We start from the raw sequence: 19,059 nt of genomic DNA, 5'->3' as shown, positions 1-19,059 counted from the left end.
TCCTACATTAATATATGAAGATTTCATTATTTACTATTTTCTTTTTTATGCAGTAGTCTTATAGGACATTGACAAGTATATGCTCTTATATAGAAACCACTGTTGCTAGGTTTCCAAGTATACCTACGAACAAATGTGTCTAAAATGGGGGGTGGGGAGCAATTTTACCAAAACCTCTAGCTATACCATTAAATTTCAAATAATGATTGCATTACCATGAATATTTTCAAGTATTTTAGCAAAACAATATGTATTTAAATTGTTAAAGTATAGGCTTTTCTGCCATGCATCATATTTTATAAAAGTAAAATTTTAGAGACAAAACATTGTACAAATTTAGCAATACACTCTTCATAACAATCAGCAATTTTTTAATTAGTAAACAAAAGATTATGTCTTGTTCCCAACAGACAAGTGAATAATTAGAACAATTTCCATTATACCTAATTCAACAGTGGCTGTCATATCTTGATATCATTTTAGAGAAAAACAAGGCATAAATTATACCATTCTTGTAATATTAAAGAAGTTATTGAAATCTTTGAAAAGAGATGAAGTATAAATCATAATGTTATTTTAATAATAAAAGAGGTGTAAGAAGAAATGACTAGTTTGGTTTTTTTTACTGCACAGTTTTTCATAATGAATTCAAAAAACCTAAGGGGAAAAAAAAATCCTATTAGCCCTAAAACCAAGTTTAAAAACCATATATTTAAAATTTGAATGAAAAGTAATATTACACATGTTCAAATCTTGTGAAATAAAAACAGAGAAACATACTCAAATGTGGAAATTATTTTTCCTCTTCAGTCTTTACCTTAAGCAAATAGGTGAAAGGAGAATTGATTATGGTTTACAGTGAATTAACTGCTACGCCAATTAATCCAGATGAGTATGCAGACATATAATTATCAGCAATTAGTTTTCACCTTTTTATTTTCATCATGCTTGAAAGACAATGTGTCTCTCCTTAATGCCATAAAAGTCTCATTTGGAATACTAGTCGATTAGTTTAAGGAAGAGTCATCTGTTTAATAGCTTTTCTACCATGGAAAAAAAAATTTTTTTAATTAAATAATATCCAGTTTTTTAGAATCCTTACTGAGTGAATATCAGTTGTTACTTCATATCTTCCAGGGGGTGCCGGGGGGAATGGGGAAGGCGTTGGCTAAAATGACTTTAGAATCTGTACCTAGGCATCTGGTTTCAGATCCACTCCAAAGACCTGAGGAAAGGCATTCCCGGACAGCAGAACCGACCAGCATGAATCCTGAATCGCAGGTAAAAATGGCCGTGGAGCCATATGAAGTTTGAGTTCCAATCTTATTTCCATTTGGAGGTGTAGGTAGTTCTCCACAGGAAATAACTTCAAAACAATGAAAAAGTTAAAACGCTTAAAAGCAGTGTCAAGGTGCACTTGTAACAAAACCATGTTTTTAATATTTTGAATTCCCTATGATTTGACATATTTACGTTAAAACTGACATCTGTAAAACATGTTTGAATGAGTGTAAAAATGTAGAGAAAATAGATGACATAATTTAAAATGTATCCCCTTTAAGCTCCCATAAAATCTCTAAGTTACAGAGACGTATAAAGCTATTTTCTTTTTTTTTTCTGTTTCATTTGTTTATTTTGTTCTTTAGATTCTACTTATAAGACAAATCATATGACATTTGTCTTTCTGTCTGACTTACTACACTCAGCAAAACACCCTCTTGGTCCATTCATGTTGTTTCGAATGGCAAACTTTCATTCTATTTTTCCTGGGTGAGTAATATCCCATTGTATATATTTGTACCACCTCTTCTTTATCCATTTTTCCATTCAGGGACACCCAGGTTGCCATCATATCGTGGCTATTGTACATAATGCTGCAATGAGCATAGGAAGGTACATGTCCCTCGATATAGCATTTTGGGGTTCTTGGGAAAAATACCCACAAATTGGATTACTGGGTCCTTCTTTGTCTTTTGTTATACCTTTATTTAAAGTCTTTTTTGTCTAGTATAAGTATTGCTACCTCAGGTTCATTTTTTTCCCTCCATTTTCATGAAATATATTTTTCCTTCCCTTTACTTTCATTCTGTGTTCTTTCAATCTGAAGTGAGTCTCTTGTAGGCAGCATATGTAAGGGTTTTGTTTTATTATCCATTCAGCCCTATGTGTTTTGATTGGGACATATAATCCACTTAAATTTAAAGTAATTGTTAGTAGATATGTAATTACTGCCATTTTATTATTCTTATTTTTGATTTTTTTTTTAATCTCAGAACAAGTCAGTGAGTAGGTCTGTATGTGGGCCCTTTAAGAGGATCACCTGAAACTCTAGAGGCCTCTGTCTCACTCAGCCACAATCTCTGCTGGCTTTCAAAACCAGAAGTTACGGAGATTTCTCTCCTCACCACTAAAACTCTGGGCTGGAAGCCTGGTGTGGGGCTGGGATCCCTCACTCCATGGGGGACCTCTGCAGCTGAAATAGCCTTCCGAATTTTTAATGGTTCCACATGGTGGGGGACCAGCCTGTTTTTTGTCTTTGCCCCTCCTATCAGTCTCCAGGTGGCTTCTTCTGTATGTCCTTAGTTGTAGGGCTTTGGTTCAGCTAGATTTCAGGTGATTCTCAATAATCATTGTTCTATAGTTTAGTTATAATTTTGATGTGGTCATGACAGGAAGCAAGCACAACATTTATCTACTCTGCCATCTTGACCAGAAATTTTTCATAAAACTATTTTCTGTGTATCTTTTGTTTAGCCAATCTGGTTACTCAGCAGGTTGTAGTGATAAAAAGAAAAGCACAAGATTAAAGGGAAAATAACTCATTAGTCCAAAATCTTCCTCTGACTTATCAAGTGACATTGGGAAATTCCTTTGACCTGCCTGAGCCAAAGTTTCCTCATTATCTAAAACAATGCTAAGATAGTGATTATAATTATTTTTGTTGAGAATCCTACAGTTTATAAAGAGCTTTACATCTGAAATGTCATTTGATTCTTACAAGAACCATTAGGTATAATTATATTTCACATTTTATTTATAGGTTTTAAAAAAAGAAAAACATTAACAGACTTGTTAGGACATTCAAAAACCAGCTCTTATGGCTTCACATTTAAATACTAAAAATGAAATCTTTGTATAGAATAAAGAATAATAGTGGATTATGTTTATTGAGTCCTTATTTTGTACCAGACACCATTACTAGTGCTTTCACTTATGTAATTCTCAAAACAACTCTGTGAAGTAGGTATAGTCATTATCTGAGTTTTACACAGTAAGATATTCAGCACATAGAAGTTAAGTAATTTTAATGAATTTACACAGTCTGCAAATAGCTAAAGCAAAATTTAAACCCAGCAGTCTTAAGTCCAGAATCCAATACTCAATCACCAGCCCATGATGTTTTATGCTGACTCCAGCTCCAGCTTTCACCTCTAGGCTTTTGATGGTCATTAGATAGACAAATAGAAAATTTTCAATCTTTGAGTCATTGCATATAAAATTTTAAATGTACTGATTGGTTTGAACTACTCCCCAAATAATCCCTTTAAGGTACATATAATATTTATTAATATTAAAAATACTAATATTTATATTATTTTAATTTAAAACATGAGTAAATAGAGGACCTGAAAAATTACTATTCTTTCCATTTTCTCAATGAATTGAGATTGTGAGATTCTTCATTGGTCCTCATTCTTAGCTATGGGCAAGAACCTGATGTTATTTATCAATTAAACCCTTCTACATACTAGAGGATTGAGCACAAAGGAGCCAGGTAAACATTTGTAGAATGTGAAATAAATGTTTCCGTAGTAGATAATGTTTCCTAGCTCCTTGAAATATCCCTATCCTATATGTCTTTTTAAAGAAATTATAAAATACTGGAAGAACAATGAGACTAAAGGCAGAGAAAATTCCTGGGAGAAAAACCCCCCAAAAAGGGCAAAATTTTACCAAACAGATGCCATATTTTTAGAAAATCAAATATAAATTAGATATAGTTTTTGAGATTTTAATTCATCAATATAATTATCTTATAAAAAGGGCAACCCCAAAATCCTATGCTTAAATAGAGATTAAGAAAGTAAATTGCAAAATAGAATATTAATAGAATAGTAGATACTTGTGTACTTATTACACATAGCTGTATGCCTTGTTAAACTTCTTATTCATCATTAGACTTGTTATTCCTTTTTTAGTTTATTTATAAATTATCAGTGTCTGTGCCATAAATGCCATAGAGTTGTGTTGGATACAAAATAAAGGATGAATTTTCAGCCTAGCACATTTCCCAGCACAAAGTAAATGCTCAGTAAAGAAGTGAAGGAAGTTCCAAGGGAGTTCAAGATATTTCACCTGAATGTTCTATGTTTAATTAGTTTAGCTACTTAAACACTGGCCATTTACAGTATTACATTGTAAGAATACACAGAAATAGAATGACTTAATACATTCAATTTTATTCAATAAATATTTATTGAGCTCCTTCTGTGAATCAGGTTCTAGCTGATATTTTCAACACATCACACCATTAAATCTTTATAATAACATGATAGTAATTTTCTAGTTTAAGAAATTTGAATTTAAAAGGATAAACATTATGTAAAATAGTGATTAAAAGCCAGAGGCTATAGACAGACTGCATGAGTTGAATCCCATTTCTCCACCATTTATAGGCTCTGTGACTTTTGGAAAGTGATTAAATCTGGGATCAGTTTTCTTTTTGACAAAGTTAATAATATCAACTAATTTAGAGGATTGGGACTAAGGAATCAATAAAATAATACACAAAAAGGGCTAAAAGCAGAGCTTGGCAACTTTAAGTATGCAATTAACATTATCTATTTGTCATAGTAAGTAATACAGCTAGAATTCAAATATAGGATTTCTGAATCCAAGGCTTATGCTTTTTACATAAGCATTTACTAATAAAAAAACTAGAAATTTTTAAAGTGTAATGAGAATAAATAACTGTTTAAATAACATTATCTCATTATCGTTGTAGTGTGTTTGGAACAGGAAATGGTCAGGCAATTCAATCACCAAAGATAGCTTATGAAACAAGTTTAGCAGAGCTTCTACTTACTTTGGCAATAGGGTCTTTCATTTCTCCAACTCCATGTACCATTAGGAAGGCATTCAATAGAAGCGGGACCTAGCCCATGATAACCAGGGTCACAGCTGAAAACTACCTTGGTTTTGTATTCATAATGGGATCCATTCACAATTCGCCATCTTCCATGTTCCAAGGTAAAGGAGTTGATGCTTGGACATGTAACAACTATACAGAAACCAAGAACATAAATGCTAATAAGTCAGCCATGTCTATTCTATCATTTAAACCAACATTTTCCAATCCTTTTCATACCAAATATTTTATCAGAATTATATCTCATTATATAATATTCATTTACCTTTTAAAGTAGTAATGACAGAAATGGAAAATATTCTAAATGTAGGTAACCTAAAGAATACTGACAAAAGTTGCAAGTTATCGGTCATGTGAGCAGCATCATTTATCCTTATAAAAATCAGAGTTAAATGTATTGAAATATAATTTTATTAATGCAAACTTTAAAAGAATTTTCAAGAGCCTGTGCATTGAAACACTGTTAATTGACGAATGACTTTTTACAAAATAAATGAAAACTTGTTATGTAAAATGAAGAGTCACTTCAATTTTTAATGTAAATAGTTTGGAGTTTCCAAAAATTAGTGTAAAGTCCTTAAACTGTCTTCCAATCATGCATAGTACCCAACAGCTAAATTAACTTTTATTTCCCTCTTAGACATCACACCTTATTTAAGGAATTAGTTCTGAAATTTAAACAATACATACAATTTCAGATCATATAAGATGCCAGTAGAAATACAAGTGATGAAATTTCCTTAATAAACATACCAACACAGCGAGGGGTCTTGTTGTGATTGCTCCAAGTTCCATCTGATTGGCATACAGCAGTGGTAAGTTCCTTAGATGACAATCTATATCCATCATGACAAAAATAGGTAACTCGTGTTCCTACCAAGTAGTCTGTTGTAAGTATTCCTCCATTTTTTGGAGCTTTAGGTATCCCACAGGAAATTGCTAGAATAAATACATACAGACAAAAATCATAGAAACAGAAAAATACTTAATTTATTAGATAAGTCTTTTAAACTGTAAAGCACGTAAAAAAAACTATTGGGATTTTATTAATTTCCCTGAAACAATTTCAGAATGCCTCCTAAAAAACGTTTTTCTGAACCATAACTTTTTGAATAATTTATTTCAAACTCTTAATTGAATATGTTTTTTAATTGGTGAGTCATACATTAGTATGCTTTATTTCCAGTTTCTTACTTAGTTTCTTGTCAGCATGTAAATGGTTATCAGCATTCATATAGATTATACAAGAATGCAAGTTAGGTATATATAGAGTGTATCTAGTGCTAACCCATGACTGGACCATCACGCAGCAAGTTTGGTCAATTCAATTTATCAGATAATTATTAAAAATTATAAAGGTGATAGTAGCCAATACTCATCAGGACTTTGGCCAGGAATAAAACAAATAGATTTATTTTACCTGGAAGCTGGATATTGCTTTGTCTTAGGTCCAGCCAAACTTTATGTGCTTGGACACCATCCATGGAATATCATATGCATGACATGTTTAATAAATATAAAGCCAGGACTTATTGTCTTAAAACCTAGTTTGGATCTTCCTGCATTTCATTGATATGTCTTAGATGTCTTGGTTTTTATCTACAATAAATCTGATTTAGGTGAAAATTAGTTTACTCATAGGTGATAATTATAGTAAAATTTTATATTTAAATAGTTTATTGTATATATTTCCACATCTTATAAATGCAAAGGGCTATACAGAAATCCCCTAAGATTAACTGGTTTTCCATCTTTGCTCTACAAGTACACAATTTGTATCTCAAAAAAGAAAAAAAAAATAAGTGTTCAAAGAATACATTTGGCGGCAAAGCCATAAGTAAGATTATTTGTATCTCTTATATTATATTCAGATATGTGTGAATATTTATATATATTTCTGCAGCAAAAAGAGAAGCATGTTTGAATATGGGTGGAGCCCCAGAGCAAGCTGGAGTTATTATGTAATAGCTGGTATGTGTACTGTATTACCTCTATAAAATCAGAAAACTTCTGAATTCTGAAATGTCTAGTCTTATAAATTTCACAAAGAACTTCTAGACTTGTAACTATATTATTCTTTTATCAAAAGAAATAAAGAACAGAAAGATATGACATAAGCAAGACCCATGAATCTGAATATTGACAAATGCTGTGTTCCCTTTACCTACCTCCCATTTCAATCTAAAATTGTTTCTACTTCTCTTAAAAACCTATCATTAAGGTGTTTAAATTTAACTAATCCATGTGAATTGACTATAACATGAAAATATCTTAGTGAAATCTACATGAAATTCTCAGAACTGAATGGGAGATTTACTACTGGTGAATAGTTGGATCCTCTGTAATTTGATAACCTGCAAATTATGAACAAATTTTGATCTTTTGTAATTTTATAACCTGCAAATTATAACACTGACCTAATAAATTATATAAGCAATCTCATATAATTATGTTATTATCCCTGCTATCTAAATAAAGAATCTCTAAAATAGTGTTGGAAACGTAAATGGTTTCCTGATGTCTGCCTGTTAAAGAAATATTTATATTCCTCTTAGGACTTCTGGGAATTTCAACACCAAAGATTGTATATTAAATGATCTTTAAAAAATTATACATTGTTGGAGTAGTATAAGTTGAACTTAAATCAAAGTAAAAGGAGAATGCAGGTTAAAAAGTGTAGGTTCCATATATCTGATTAGCATAAAATGGCTATATTGTAGAAGTAAAAAAAACCAAAACACTAAAATGATAGTACGGCAGCTGTGCTTGTGAATAGTGGATAGCTTACAATTTAACTTCTCAGCTAAAAAAAGAAAACGAACCAAGTTCAGAAGACTATCATCACTCCATAGTTGTCAAAGAGCCCTCTCTACAGAACTCTCCAAAAAAGCACAAATTAAAAATGAGGCAGGGAATACAAAATGACAGTTCCTGCAAACACTATATAATACTCATTGTACAGTGAGATGAAAATGGTTCAGTTTCTCAAGGAGGGGATGAAAATGATTTAATTCCTGAAAGAGGGAAAAATCAAAGAATGACTATTTGATATGTAGACAAAGAAATAAAAAAGCAAACCAAATCCAAGAAGAGGTAGTAGACTAAATTTTCTCTTTAACGATGCTCACATTGTGTAACCATAGCTCAAGTAAATGTATGTGAGGATGGATAAGGAGACTGGAGAGACAACATCAATAAAAATCAAGAATGTAAAGCAAATTTGGAACAAAACAAAAATTCGCATTATATGAATAGCTCTTCACAATGATATTTAACCATTAAATTTTACTCATCTATGTCCAAACACAGATAGGTCACATACAACAAACATCTTTAGAAAATTAATTAATGTTTTAAAATTGTTTAGTGATAATAAAAGATCAATTTTGGAAGTGGCTCCTTGAATTATAAATATTTATCACTTTACTACACAAATATCATGTTTTTAAACTGCATTTCAATTTATCTATTCTAATTGTATAACGATTTTAAATCAAGAATAATGAAAAAACATAACTCCATATTTAAATGTCATATTATATACCAAAAAAAATCAATGAAATTATAGAGCTGACTCAAGAAAGCAATTTCAAACTTTCAGGATATATTTTATTTTAACCAAAAGTTAATTATTTTTCCTAAAGATTTCATAAAGATTATCATACATATTAAATAGGTTATTAAATGTATATGTAATACATTGTACATATTAAAATATATAAATAATTGTTACATAACTAAATGTGATAGTTTAAAGTTCAGAGCATTTTAATGTTTATTTAAAATATATACGATTTAAAGGTTCTTATATATATTTTAAATTCCTATCCTTCTAAAATTATGGGATCAAAGATTCTTTTTCAAACCAGAGATAGAAAAATTAGTTAATACTAAGAATTTGTAAGTACTCCTGGTATTCATTGGTCAGAGGAACACAGGTGTTTTGATAGTTTATTAAAATGTATCTATTCTACATGTAATCGGCTATTTCACTGTTTGCAGCCCTGTAAGGTTATGACACTTCCCAGAATTCTAATAAACAGTTAGTGTTTCCTGAATCAACAGAAAAACAAAACAATAGTTCTTTGTTTTCTCAGTTATTTATACATGCCTACGAGAGCTATCTTTTCATGAATTAGAAATTGCAGTTTGTAGGTAAAAGAAGCCATTCCAGATGTCAAGTAATATCTATTCTATGCTCATTTTAACTTGCTGTTGTTTAATTTTAAATTTCAATTGATCTATTTTACAATATTTTTTGTTTTATAAAAATTGCCTCCATTAAGTAGATTATAGATAAGATGCATTATTTATTAATTGAGGCTGTTTTGTATTTTTTTTTAATGTGAGCATTCATACTTGTTATATACACCTTCCCATTCAGGATAGAATAAATCAAATATAAAATTAAGTTTCATATTGACAAAATAATGTGACATATTTGAAAATTTTTCAAAGTTCAATGACATTTGATTTTTCTTGTGTAACTTATGCTGACCATGTCTTTATGACTATACCTAGATAAGAGACTCAACAACTTTTTAAAAAAAAGACCTAGTCCAAAGCTCTAAAATATGCCCTTGGTCAATTAAGTAAATTTTCATCGTGTTTGCAATAGCATGATAAATGCTCAGAGAGTGCCTTGATTTTTAGCAAAATATAAATGCAAATGAAAGACATATCACTGTTGAGTCAGCTAAACAGTAAAGACATGATCATGTGGTGGTTAGCTCCATTTTCCTCTTTTAAACTTGTCGCTCTGAGAGCACATTTTTGCATACTCAGAGTGAAAGTCTTTAAAGAACTTGCCCACTCTTACCCTCACTATTCTTTTTGCAAACTCCACACTAATCCAATATCCAGCTCTGGGTCAATTATTTTCTGACAACAAAGTGAATGAAGTCATAGATGCATGAGTACATTATGCATTTAAGTGGATAAAGTAAAGGCATAAATCACATAACAACAAATGAAGAATTTAAAACAATGTGTCTCAGTCTCCACAGATATATCATTCCGCATTTTTTTTAAGACTTATTTTCATGAGAGGCATTTATAATATGATTCTGAATGTTTTATATATTTTGGGACATTTCAGTGATCCAAGTGAAAAAGTTTAAAAGGGTTAACTTTTTTCTCAATTTTTTATCCTTTTTTTGAATGATATACTTTACCTTGACAAGCAGGGACCGGAGCATCCCATGCATGATACCCATAGGAAGACCTTCTACACACAGCACTGCTTTTACCCACAAGTCGGAATCCTCGATCACAGGCCCAGCGCACCACACTATTAAGTTGTCCACCTGTCTGACTGATGATGTATCCGTGAGGCGGGGATTCTGGGGTGCTACAGTAGAAAGCTTTTCAAAAGAATATAACAGTCACTGCATAATTAGTGAATCGGCAGCTCTTTATATCCCAGGGTAATAAAAACCTACGAATGCACATCAATACTTTAAAATAGGCCATCTATGTGAATTTTATTTCATCTGAACATCAAACTATTTTATATCTTCTTGACAATATACCGACATGACTTTTATGAGACATAACTATCTCTGGGCTTTTTTCTTCTAATTCTTATCGTCACCAAAGATATCTTCTGAATTGAAATATATCATATTTTCTTAATGCCCCAGAGGTTCAAAAGCCTTACAAATATTTCAGAGAGTTTTGGAAGCTGTATTTCCTGTCATTTGAAGGGCCTAAATGCCAAAAGCCTTGGTAGGAATATTTTAGAACATGTTGTTTACATGTCACTTTGACGTTCTCTCCAGACAACTACATATCATATTAGATCATGCATTTAATTTTGGTTGATGTCTCAAAAGGATCTCCCACATTCCATAATCCTCTTTTCCAATTTATTAAAGTTTCTATGCTGTCAAGAATGCTTACATATGGTGATAAAAAATGCCAATAAAATAAAATTTTTTCATCTCCTGAAGTCTGAAATGTCAAAGATAATGTCAAATAGCATTTTCATATATATGTACTTTTAAGACTATTCAGCCTGGCAGGATCCATTTACCCTTTGAAACTTCAATGTATTCATTTGAGAAAAATGAGACTTTAGGGGTAAATCGTAGGAAATAGCTTGGACTTTGAATATATAAGTCATAGCCTGTCGTTTCTAAAGGAAAAATATATATTCAATATGTCAAGCTGTTCTTGGGGCTAAAAGTGGTGTTCTCACTATATTTATATTCAAATTTGTCATGAATATCAGCATAAGGCTTTAGTTTATAATATAGTGAATCTAGTGCTTATAATGGCTTGATTTGGATAGTGTGCCTTTAACTTATTATGATCATTAAAAATACAATTTAACGTACTGACTTTTAAATGCTGTCTTTGGGCACAAGTTTAATAAAAAGACATTTACACTATTCAGATGATAGAAACAGATTCAAATATGAAAATCTCAAGGACTGAGGCATATATTATGACTGGATAATATATTTTAATTTTTAAAAACATTTCTCTTTTTCAGGCCTAATCATATATTTTAATTGAATAGAAATCTATTATAGGATAAAACTTGTATACATATTAGTAATATGATGTGAGAGATAAGTTACTTCTAATATGTAAAATACAAATTGTTAATAAATTAAAATCAAACTATCACCGTAGAGCTTTAAAATTAAATAGACAAAAATGATTTTATTTGTACATTATATTTATGCAAATTTTCTGTATGAGTAAAATTTGAGAGTATACATTTAGAAATTATATTAAAAAGTTATTTAAGCCTATGTCTAGAATTATGTCAGAATTGTTGTTGTTTTTTTTAAAGATTTTTTTATTGGGGAATTGGGGGGATGGGAACAGTGATGGGGAATTGGGGGAAGGGGAACAGACAAGTTGCTGTTGTTTTGTTCTTCAGTCTAGTTGTGGAGGACATTTCACTGGTCCAAGTTGGCAACATCATTGCACTCTTCCCGGGTGAGGCAGATCAGTCGCTGGCTTCTGGACGGCCGCTCACAGCGGCTGCTGGCCGCTCATGCTGGCTGCTGGCTACATACGGTAGCCCATGGCAACTCACTGCAGCAGGGGCTGCAGCCTACACCGTCGCTGGCGACTCATGGCAGCCCAGTTCCAGGTTGAGCTGTTGTTCATCATCTTAGCTGTAGAGGGCAGTGTCACTGGCCCTCATATGTGGGATCCGAACCGGGGCCCTCTGGCATCCCAAGCCAGTTCTTAACCATCGTGCCACTCGGCCGGCCCATGTCAGAATTGTTTATAAAATATTTATGAAAGTAATTTTCAGTTGAATGACTAGCAATGACCCATGGTTTAGGAAGACATTATCTGAACACTGCACAGAAAGAGATGGCTAATTGGTTCTAAAGTATTATGCTATTGAGCACATAGAGATGGCATCTGAAATGAATTAGAATGGCAATAAAAAAAGGAATACAGGGCCAGCCGAGTGGCGTGTTGGTTAAGAGCTGGCTTGGGACGCCAGCTCTGAGCAGCAGGGCCCTGATTCGGATCCCATATGAAGTCCGGTGACACTGTACTCTACAGCTAAGATGGTGAACAACAGCTTGACCTGGCGCTGGGCTGCCGTGAGTCACCAGTGATGGGTAGGCTGCAGCCCCTGCTGCACTGGGCTGCCTTAAGCTACCGTGTGTGGCTGGCAGCCAGCGTGAGCTGCCAAGAGCCACGGGGAGCGGCTGTCCAGTGGCTGGTGACCGATGTGCCTCACCCGGGAAGAACACAATGTTAATACCAACATGGGCCAGTAAAGCAATGTCCTCCACAACTAGACTGAAGAACAAAAGGACAGCAACTTGTCTGTTCACATTCCCCCAATTCCCCAGCGCTGTTCCCCTCCCTGAATTCCCTAATAAAATCTTTAAAAAAACAAACAAAAAAAGCAGTATAACCTTAACTTAATGGGGAACTATTTATGTACACTTACACAACAAGAAAATTATTGACTCAGCATCAGTAGATCTTATAAACAGAAAGTCATACAAAAAGCTATTTCATATTGATATTATAAGAATTTTCAGCCCACATCTTTCTAAACATTACTCTATGAAAAGCAGTAGTGACAAAACACTTATTTTTTTACATTTTAAATGATGTGTCTGTCCGTCATTCTCTCTTTAAATATTTAATATAGTTAGCAAGTATCACAGATGAATAATAATGAAAACGTTTTTACCATTGTATCTTTACCTTTTGTTCAAATGTGTAATTTAAAGGAGTTATGAAATTGATCAGATATACACAATTGAGCAATACTATTAATTTTGTGAAAGTTCAAAGGAAACAAATCTACTGGGAAAAAAAACATTAAAAATAATTTTAATTGATAATTAACTTAGATAAGTCATTAATATTCTAAGTGCTTTTCATCTTTTCAAAAATCATATGACCAAGTTGTAGAATTATTATCATACAATGGTGAAACTAAGACAGAGAGAGGTCCCATAAATTGCTCAAGAAACAACAGTGGAAGAACTGTGTTTTAAATTCCTGTCTAATGGAATAAGGCCTGGGTCTGTGTGCTTTAAAAAAAAAGTACTGTGGACACAGGTGAGATCTGTGCTAAAGTTATAAGTATCACATACCGATATATCTTATCCGGAAGCCTTTTTTGTTATTGCCATGATCTGCTGACCACTGGAGAAAAACCTCATGACCGTTGCTCGTTACATTAAAAGCAGATGAATAATCTCCACTGAGGGAAACAAGCACTGGACTTTGAATATTTGGTCCTTCAGAAAGAACATAATACAATTTTTTAGATACACCTGAAAAATTATGTTCCAATTTACTTTTAGTATTTTATATCATTAGAATAGTATTATTATATATAGTGAAATTGCTCCTCAACCGAACTGCCTCATCAACAGTAACTTAAAACATAATATAAAATGTTTGTTTTCCACATTTTAATTTCATAGCCAAAGACTCTCCAATGTATAAAATCACCAAGTTAATTACCATTTTCATATGGTATTTAAGCAAATTTGATGTTGATATTCTAAAACTATCTATAATATAACATAAAACCATATACATAGTTGTTGATACTGAATGTCTGCATTGTATAAATAGAGTATTTGGACTCAATTTAGGAATATCCAGTAAATATAACCCATGGTTACCATCATACACCTGAAGAACATCAAATTCCTTCTCTGTCTGGAAGAATTCTACAAACATGCTGATGTTATATCCCTTTTCTACTGAAATGCTCCAGGCACACATTTGCAGATTTGGGTAACTGTCAGGATATCCAGGACTCAATATGACTCCCGTGGAATCCAGCCGTAATTCATTGGCAGGACAGAGAACTGTCAAAGAAAGAAATCATTAAATAATGCTAGTGTTTCAGGCCTAAGTGAACAGTGCATTTTAAAACCTGGAAACTCTGCTTTCATGCGCAATTCTCTTTCAGAGAAGACAATACCTTGAATTATGTGTTAGAAGGGACTTGCATTAAGCTTGCAGTTAAAAAAAAATGGAGGAATAACCTACAAATTGATGGTATTGATTTCCTTTTTCTTTATTACATAGAAGATGCATTACTTTTCTGGACAATAAATAGATAAATAATTAAAAGATGAGGCATTTATTTTCTTCTATTTCTTTATATTCTTTCTTACCTTTTCTCATCTTCTTATGTCCTAACCCCTCTGCCTCTCTTGTCTATGTTGCTGCCCTTTTCTCTGCTTTCCTTTCTTACTTACCCACTCACTTCTCTCCTAAACTTTAACTCACTCAGGTGTGTGGGACGAGACAGGAAACTGCTGTCTCTCGGAGTATTCATTCCAGGAAAACCATTTCTGATCTCAGGAATGTGCTTAATCTAAGAGAATTTAACACAATTTGGGGGTTACCAGTTCCCTTTCAGTTCTTTGTGCTATTTCCAAACCATAAATGTAATCCAAAGCACAAGGTCTTCTTATTTTATAATAATACCTATGGTATACATTCCACAAATATATACAGAGAGTGCCCAAAAAGAAATGCATACACATTTTAAGAAAGGAAAAAACTGTATTAAAATTACAGTGGTGGTAACCACTTTGAGTGCCTCTTGTAATTGGAGCAGTCAAACATGACTTGGATTCATCTTTCGTTATCGGTATATATTGAGTATTATAATTTTAATACAGTTTTTTCCTTTCTTAAAATGTGTATACACTTTTTTGGCACCCTATGTATGTATGTATGTATGTGAGTGTATATGTATATGTGTATATATTTTTGTGTACACAAAAACATAGATAATTTGCTACATGTTGACAAAAAAAACATAATTATGATGTAAGTTTCCAAAATATAGTAAACTTTAATTGTTAATATCAATACCATTATACACTGGACCAAATAATACAAGCATCTGCTTAAATATGCATTGTGAAGAGAGTGTGACCAAGATGATAAAATCCTATCACTTAAGAGATGCCACATCAGTCTTTTTTTGTTTTTTCATAAGAATTTGAGGTTCTACGATGTGGGAAGAGGATTGGAATTGCTCAGTGGAGCTCACATGGTGCAGCATTAAACTAATACATATCTAACAGGATTTAGTTCAATATAATAAAAACTTCCTTACTTGTCAGAATAGTAGAAGTGGCTAAGGCAAAATGACCCATGTATCTCCTTGCTAAAGAGTTTTTAAACTTAGGATGGACCAATTTTTAGTTGTATTATACAAGGCATTCAAGCAACTGGTGTGGACTAGACAAATTTTTGAGGGTTTGGTGATTTGGACATACATCCCATGCTATTTTCTAATCCAATTACTATACAATTTCCATCTTGGTGTTACACAGCACTGCATCTCAAAATAATTAGAGCACAACCCTAAACAGAATCCTTGTTTTTCAATCTTTGTTCAAATGAGATAGACTTGGAAATACCAACTACAGTTGCTGGATTATAGATGAATAGATGAAGGATTTATATATTGACCATTTCTTGGGTGCAAGGACAATGAAATATTTTGAGTTATAAAATCTCCAAGTAGTGTAGGGATGAAAAAGAGTAAGTAAAACAGCAATTTATAGCAAAATATGACTGCTTTTTAACCAAGCGAATAACTTAAAAAGAAATAACTTGAAAATATCTGCCATAACTAATACAGATATTTGAAAAAAAATGACTATAGAATATAGCATAGCTAACTCTCAGAACTGTTTCTGGCTTTTTGGCTTTTACTTCTGTTTCTTTTACATCAGTCTGAGAAGTTTGCTTCTTAAATATGATCTTAAGATTTAAAAAAAATTGGCATATGATATTGGTTCATTTTCAGTCTAAAAAAAAGAAACCTGAACTTTGTTTTTCACTAAATAAAAAAATATGTAAAATAAATAAACTTAAAGGTTAGAAGTGAAATGGAAAATCTATGTCAAAGATGAAGAATATTATTGAATATGCAGCCATGGCATATTGAAATGAAAGATGTATATAGGTTGAAGTAAGTTTTAAGGAATGGCTTAGTGTGTGCCCAGATATTTAACACTTCTGGAATATTTAGCTAAGGAAGTCACTGTTTGGATTAGTTGGCATGTTGCTCCCTCACTAAACACCATTCAGCGGCTTCGCTGTTTGACACAAAGCCCTCCCATTTCAGTCCTTGCTCACCTCTCCAGCTTTGGTTCTGGCCCCTCCTCCTCTGAAATGGAATGCTTATTGAATGGACTCCTATAGCTTTTTGAACTCAGTACATTTTTTGGTGCTTCTGTTTCAAATGTCCTTTTCTTGTCTGCTGCATTTGAAATGTTAGGGCATTGTAAGGCCCAGATCAAGGGTCTCATCCTCTGTGAATCACTCCCTGAACCTCTCCTCCATCAAGCAGAACTGTTGATTTCTTCACCAGTGCCTCTGTAATGTATGCTTCTGTGATTTCAGGTAGCAATTTTATGGGTATTATTTCCTTCCTTTTTTGGCTCCCTTTCTAGTCTGTGGTTATTGAAAAGAAAGTGCTGTACCTTATTTAATGTTTTGACCCCAATGTTCTGAACTGAATAAATGTTCCATATTACTTTGGAAAAACTGGTATGACCCAACATAATCTATTGCAAACACACAAATTAATCTCTTCTCATGCTATTCAACAGGTAGCAAGAAGCCTGACAACCATCAATAATAAGAGTAAGTACTTATTGATTGTGACTCTGTTAGACACTGTGAAGCACCTTTTGTGCAGTATCGCACTTACTTGTCACAACTTTAAGAAGTATGTACAATTTTTATCCCCGTTATACGTATGAGGAAACTGATGCTCAGAAAGCTTATAGTGAACAGTCTAACAGAGTCAGCTAGATGGACCCCACTTTTTAATCACCAAATATAACCACTCACTATGTTTCATTTATATCAAACTCTTTGAAATGCATCACATTTAGAATTGCTTTCCATATTTTAAGTGTGAGATAGAGAACTACAGAGGATCCAGGGAAGAATAACAAAAATGATGCAGCCCCATTTAGGAAGGGTAAAAAAAAATCAAATAATTTAAATACACTAAAAACAATGTAGATTAGTTCTAAAAGGTTCCAAATGAAGGACTGCTAGCAAGCTTGTAGATTAACTCAACAAAAATGTAAAGTCAGGTTTTTAGCTTTGTGCCTGACCAATTAATTAATATAGTAGCTCTGCATGGACACTTTCTGAGGGGTAATTTATTCACTTTTAGCTAGTTAGCTGATATTATTATGAGAGAAAAATTTATTGTCTTTTTTATATTCTCCACAGCAGATAGAATATGAAGAGATGCCATTACTAATCTATAGAAAATTCTGATTTTGAAAATAAGATATTGCAAGTATAAGAGAAGAGAGATTGTGAAATAACTGAGTTATCTAAATTGTTTTATTTTAATTTTAAAAAATATATTGAATTGGGATCCATATAAAAAAAAAGAAGTGTTGTCCTCCAAGAGCTCAAAATGTAGTTTATATATTGGGGTCTAGAAAGTCCTGGTATGTAATTATTCATTTACACCTTCCTGTGTCAACGCAAGCTACTTTCCCATGTATACACTTCCAAAAGGCTGTGACTCTATCTTCTCCATTCACATGTCTAAATATCTGAATGTGAATCCTAAATAATTTATTATAAATACAATAAAAAGTAGTCATGTATAAAGAAAAACATTGGATAAATGACATTTAAATATCAGGAATATACATGATAGGCTTCAGAATACCCAACCAACTTTAAGATGTTCTAAAATCGTTGACAAAGTAGAAGGAAAATTTTCACATGGGCACTGGTTTATACCTCCAAACATGTTTTTCTTTTGGTTACTGTAAAAGCCCTTTGTGAAAATCCTTCCATCTTTTTATAAGGACTCCAATGACATAGAAAATCAAATATTCATTCCCACTTATAGCATGTTTGGAATAATAAGCAGAATTTTGGTTTTAGGCTTATAACAGTTAACATATCACACAGGAAACAGCTTTCCATTCCTTAGGATAAATCTCAATGCAAAAAGTAATCCAAGAAAAACTAGAAAGGGAAAATCACATGTAACTCAAATTCTATTTAAATTAACCAGTGTTTATAATTAGTTATTATGTGTTAGGTACTGTTCTGGGCCCTAGAATCTACTCAAATTAATAATACATGATTCTTGAAGATCCAAACTCTAGCATATATTCAAGGTCCATGATGGTCTTGTCCTTGTAGCATGGTGAATTCCTTCAAATCCATACCCTACTGTCTTTCACTTCTGTGTCTTTGCATATACATCTGTCACGTGAACCACCTTTTCCCTACCTCTATTTCAACAGAGTAAGTCTCACTTGTAATTTGGATCTCATGACTCAGAGAGCAATGCCTCCATCAAGCTTTCCCTGCCCCATTAAACACTATATAAATCTATGGTCCTCTGTCATAGGTCCTTATGCTGTGGCCTTCATAATAGA

At 32.7% G+C, this 19,059-nt stretch overlaps 1 protein-coding gene across 1 annotated transcript in view; it reads right to left on the bottom strand.

The window, feature by feature from the left end:
* CSMD3 (CUB and Sushi multiple domains 3) overlaps nucleotides 1–19,059 on the bottom strand; it is a gene marked incomplete at its 5' end in the record, with an annotated part of 280,868 nt that overhangs the window by 69,481 nt on the left and 192,328 nt on the right. Inside the window, 6 exons of the mRNA XM_019628256.1 lie at nucleotides 1,193–1,366; nucleotides 5,087–5,281; nucleotides 5,903–6,088; nucleotides 10,324–10,512; nucleotides 13,741–13,887; nucleotides 14,281–14,469. Of these exons, the coding sequence (XP_019483801.1) occupies nucleotides 1,193–1,366; nucleotides 5,087–5,281; nucleotides 5,903–6,088; nucleotides 10,324–10,512; nucleotides 13,741–13,887; nucleotides 14,281–14,469 (1,080 nt within the window). The remainder of the gene's footprint in view (nucleotides 1–1,192; nucleotides 1,367–5,086; nucleotides 5,282–5,902; nucleotides 6,089–10,323; nucleotides 10,513–13,740; nucleotides 13,888–14,280; nucleotides 14,470–19,059) is intronic.

The sequence above is a fragment of the Hipposideros armiger genome, unplaced genomic scaffold (assembly GCF_001890085.2).
Source record: "Hipposideros armiger isolate ML-2016 unplaced genomic scaffold, ASM189008v1 scaffold_770, whole genome shotgun sequence".
Lineage (NCBI taxonomy): Eukaryota > Metazoa > Chordata > Mammalia > Chiroptera > Hipposideridae > Hipposideros > Hipposideros armiger.
Note: the sequence above shows the minus strand (reverse complement) of the source record. Positions and strands in the feature narration are given on the sequence as shown.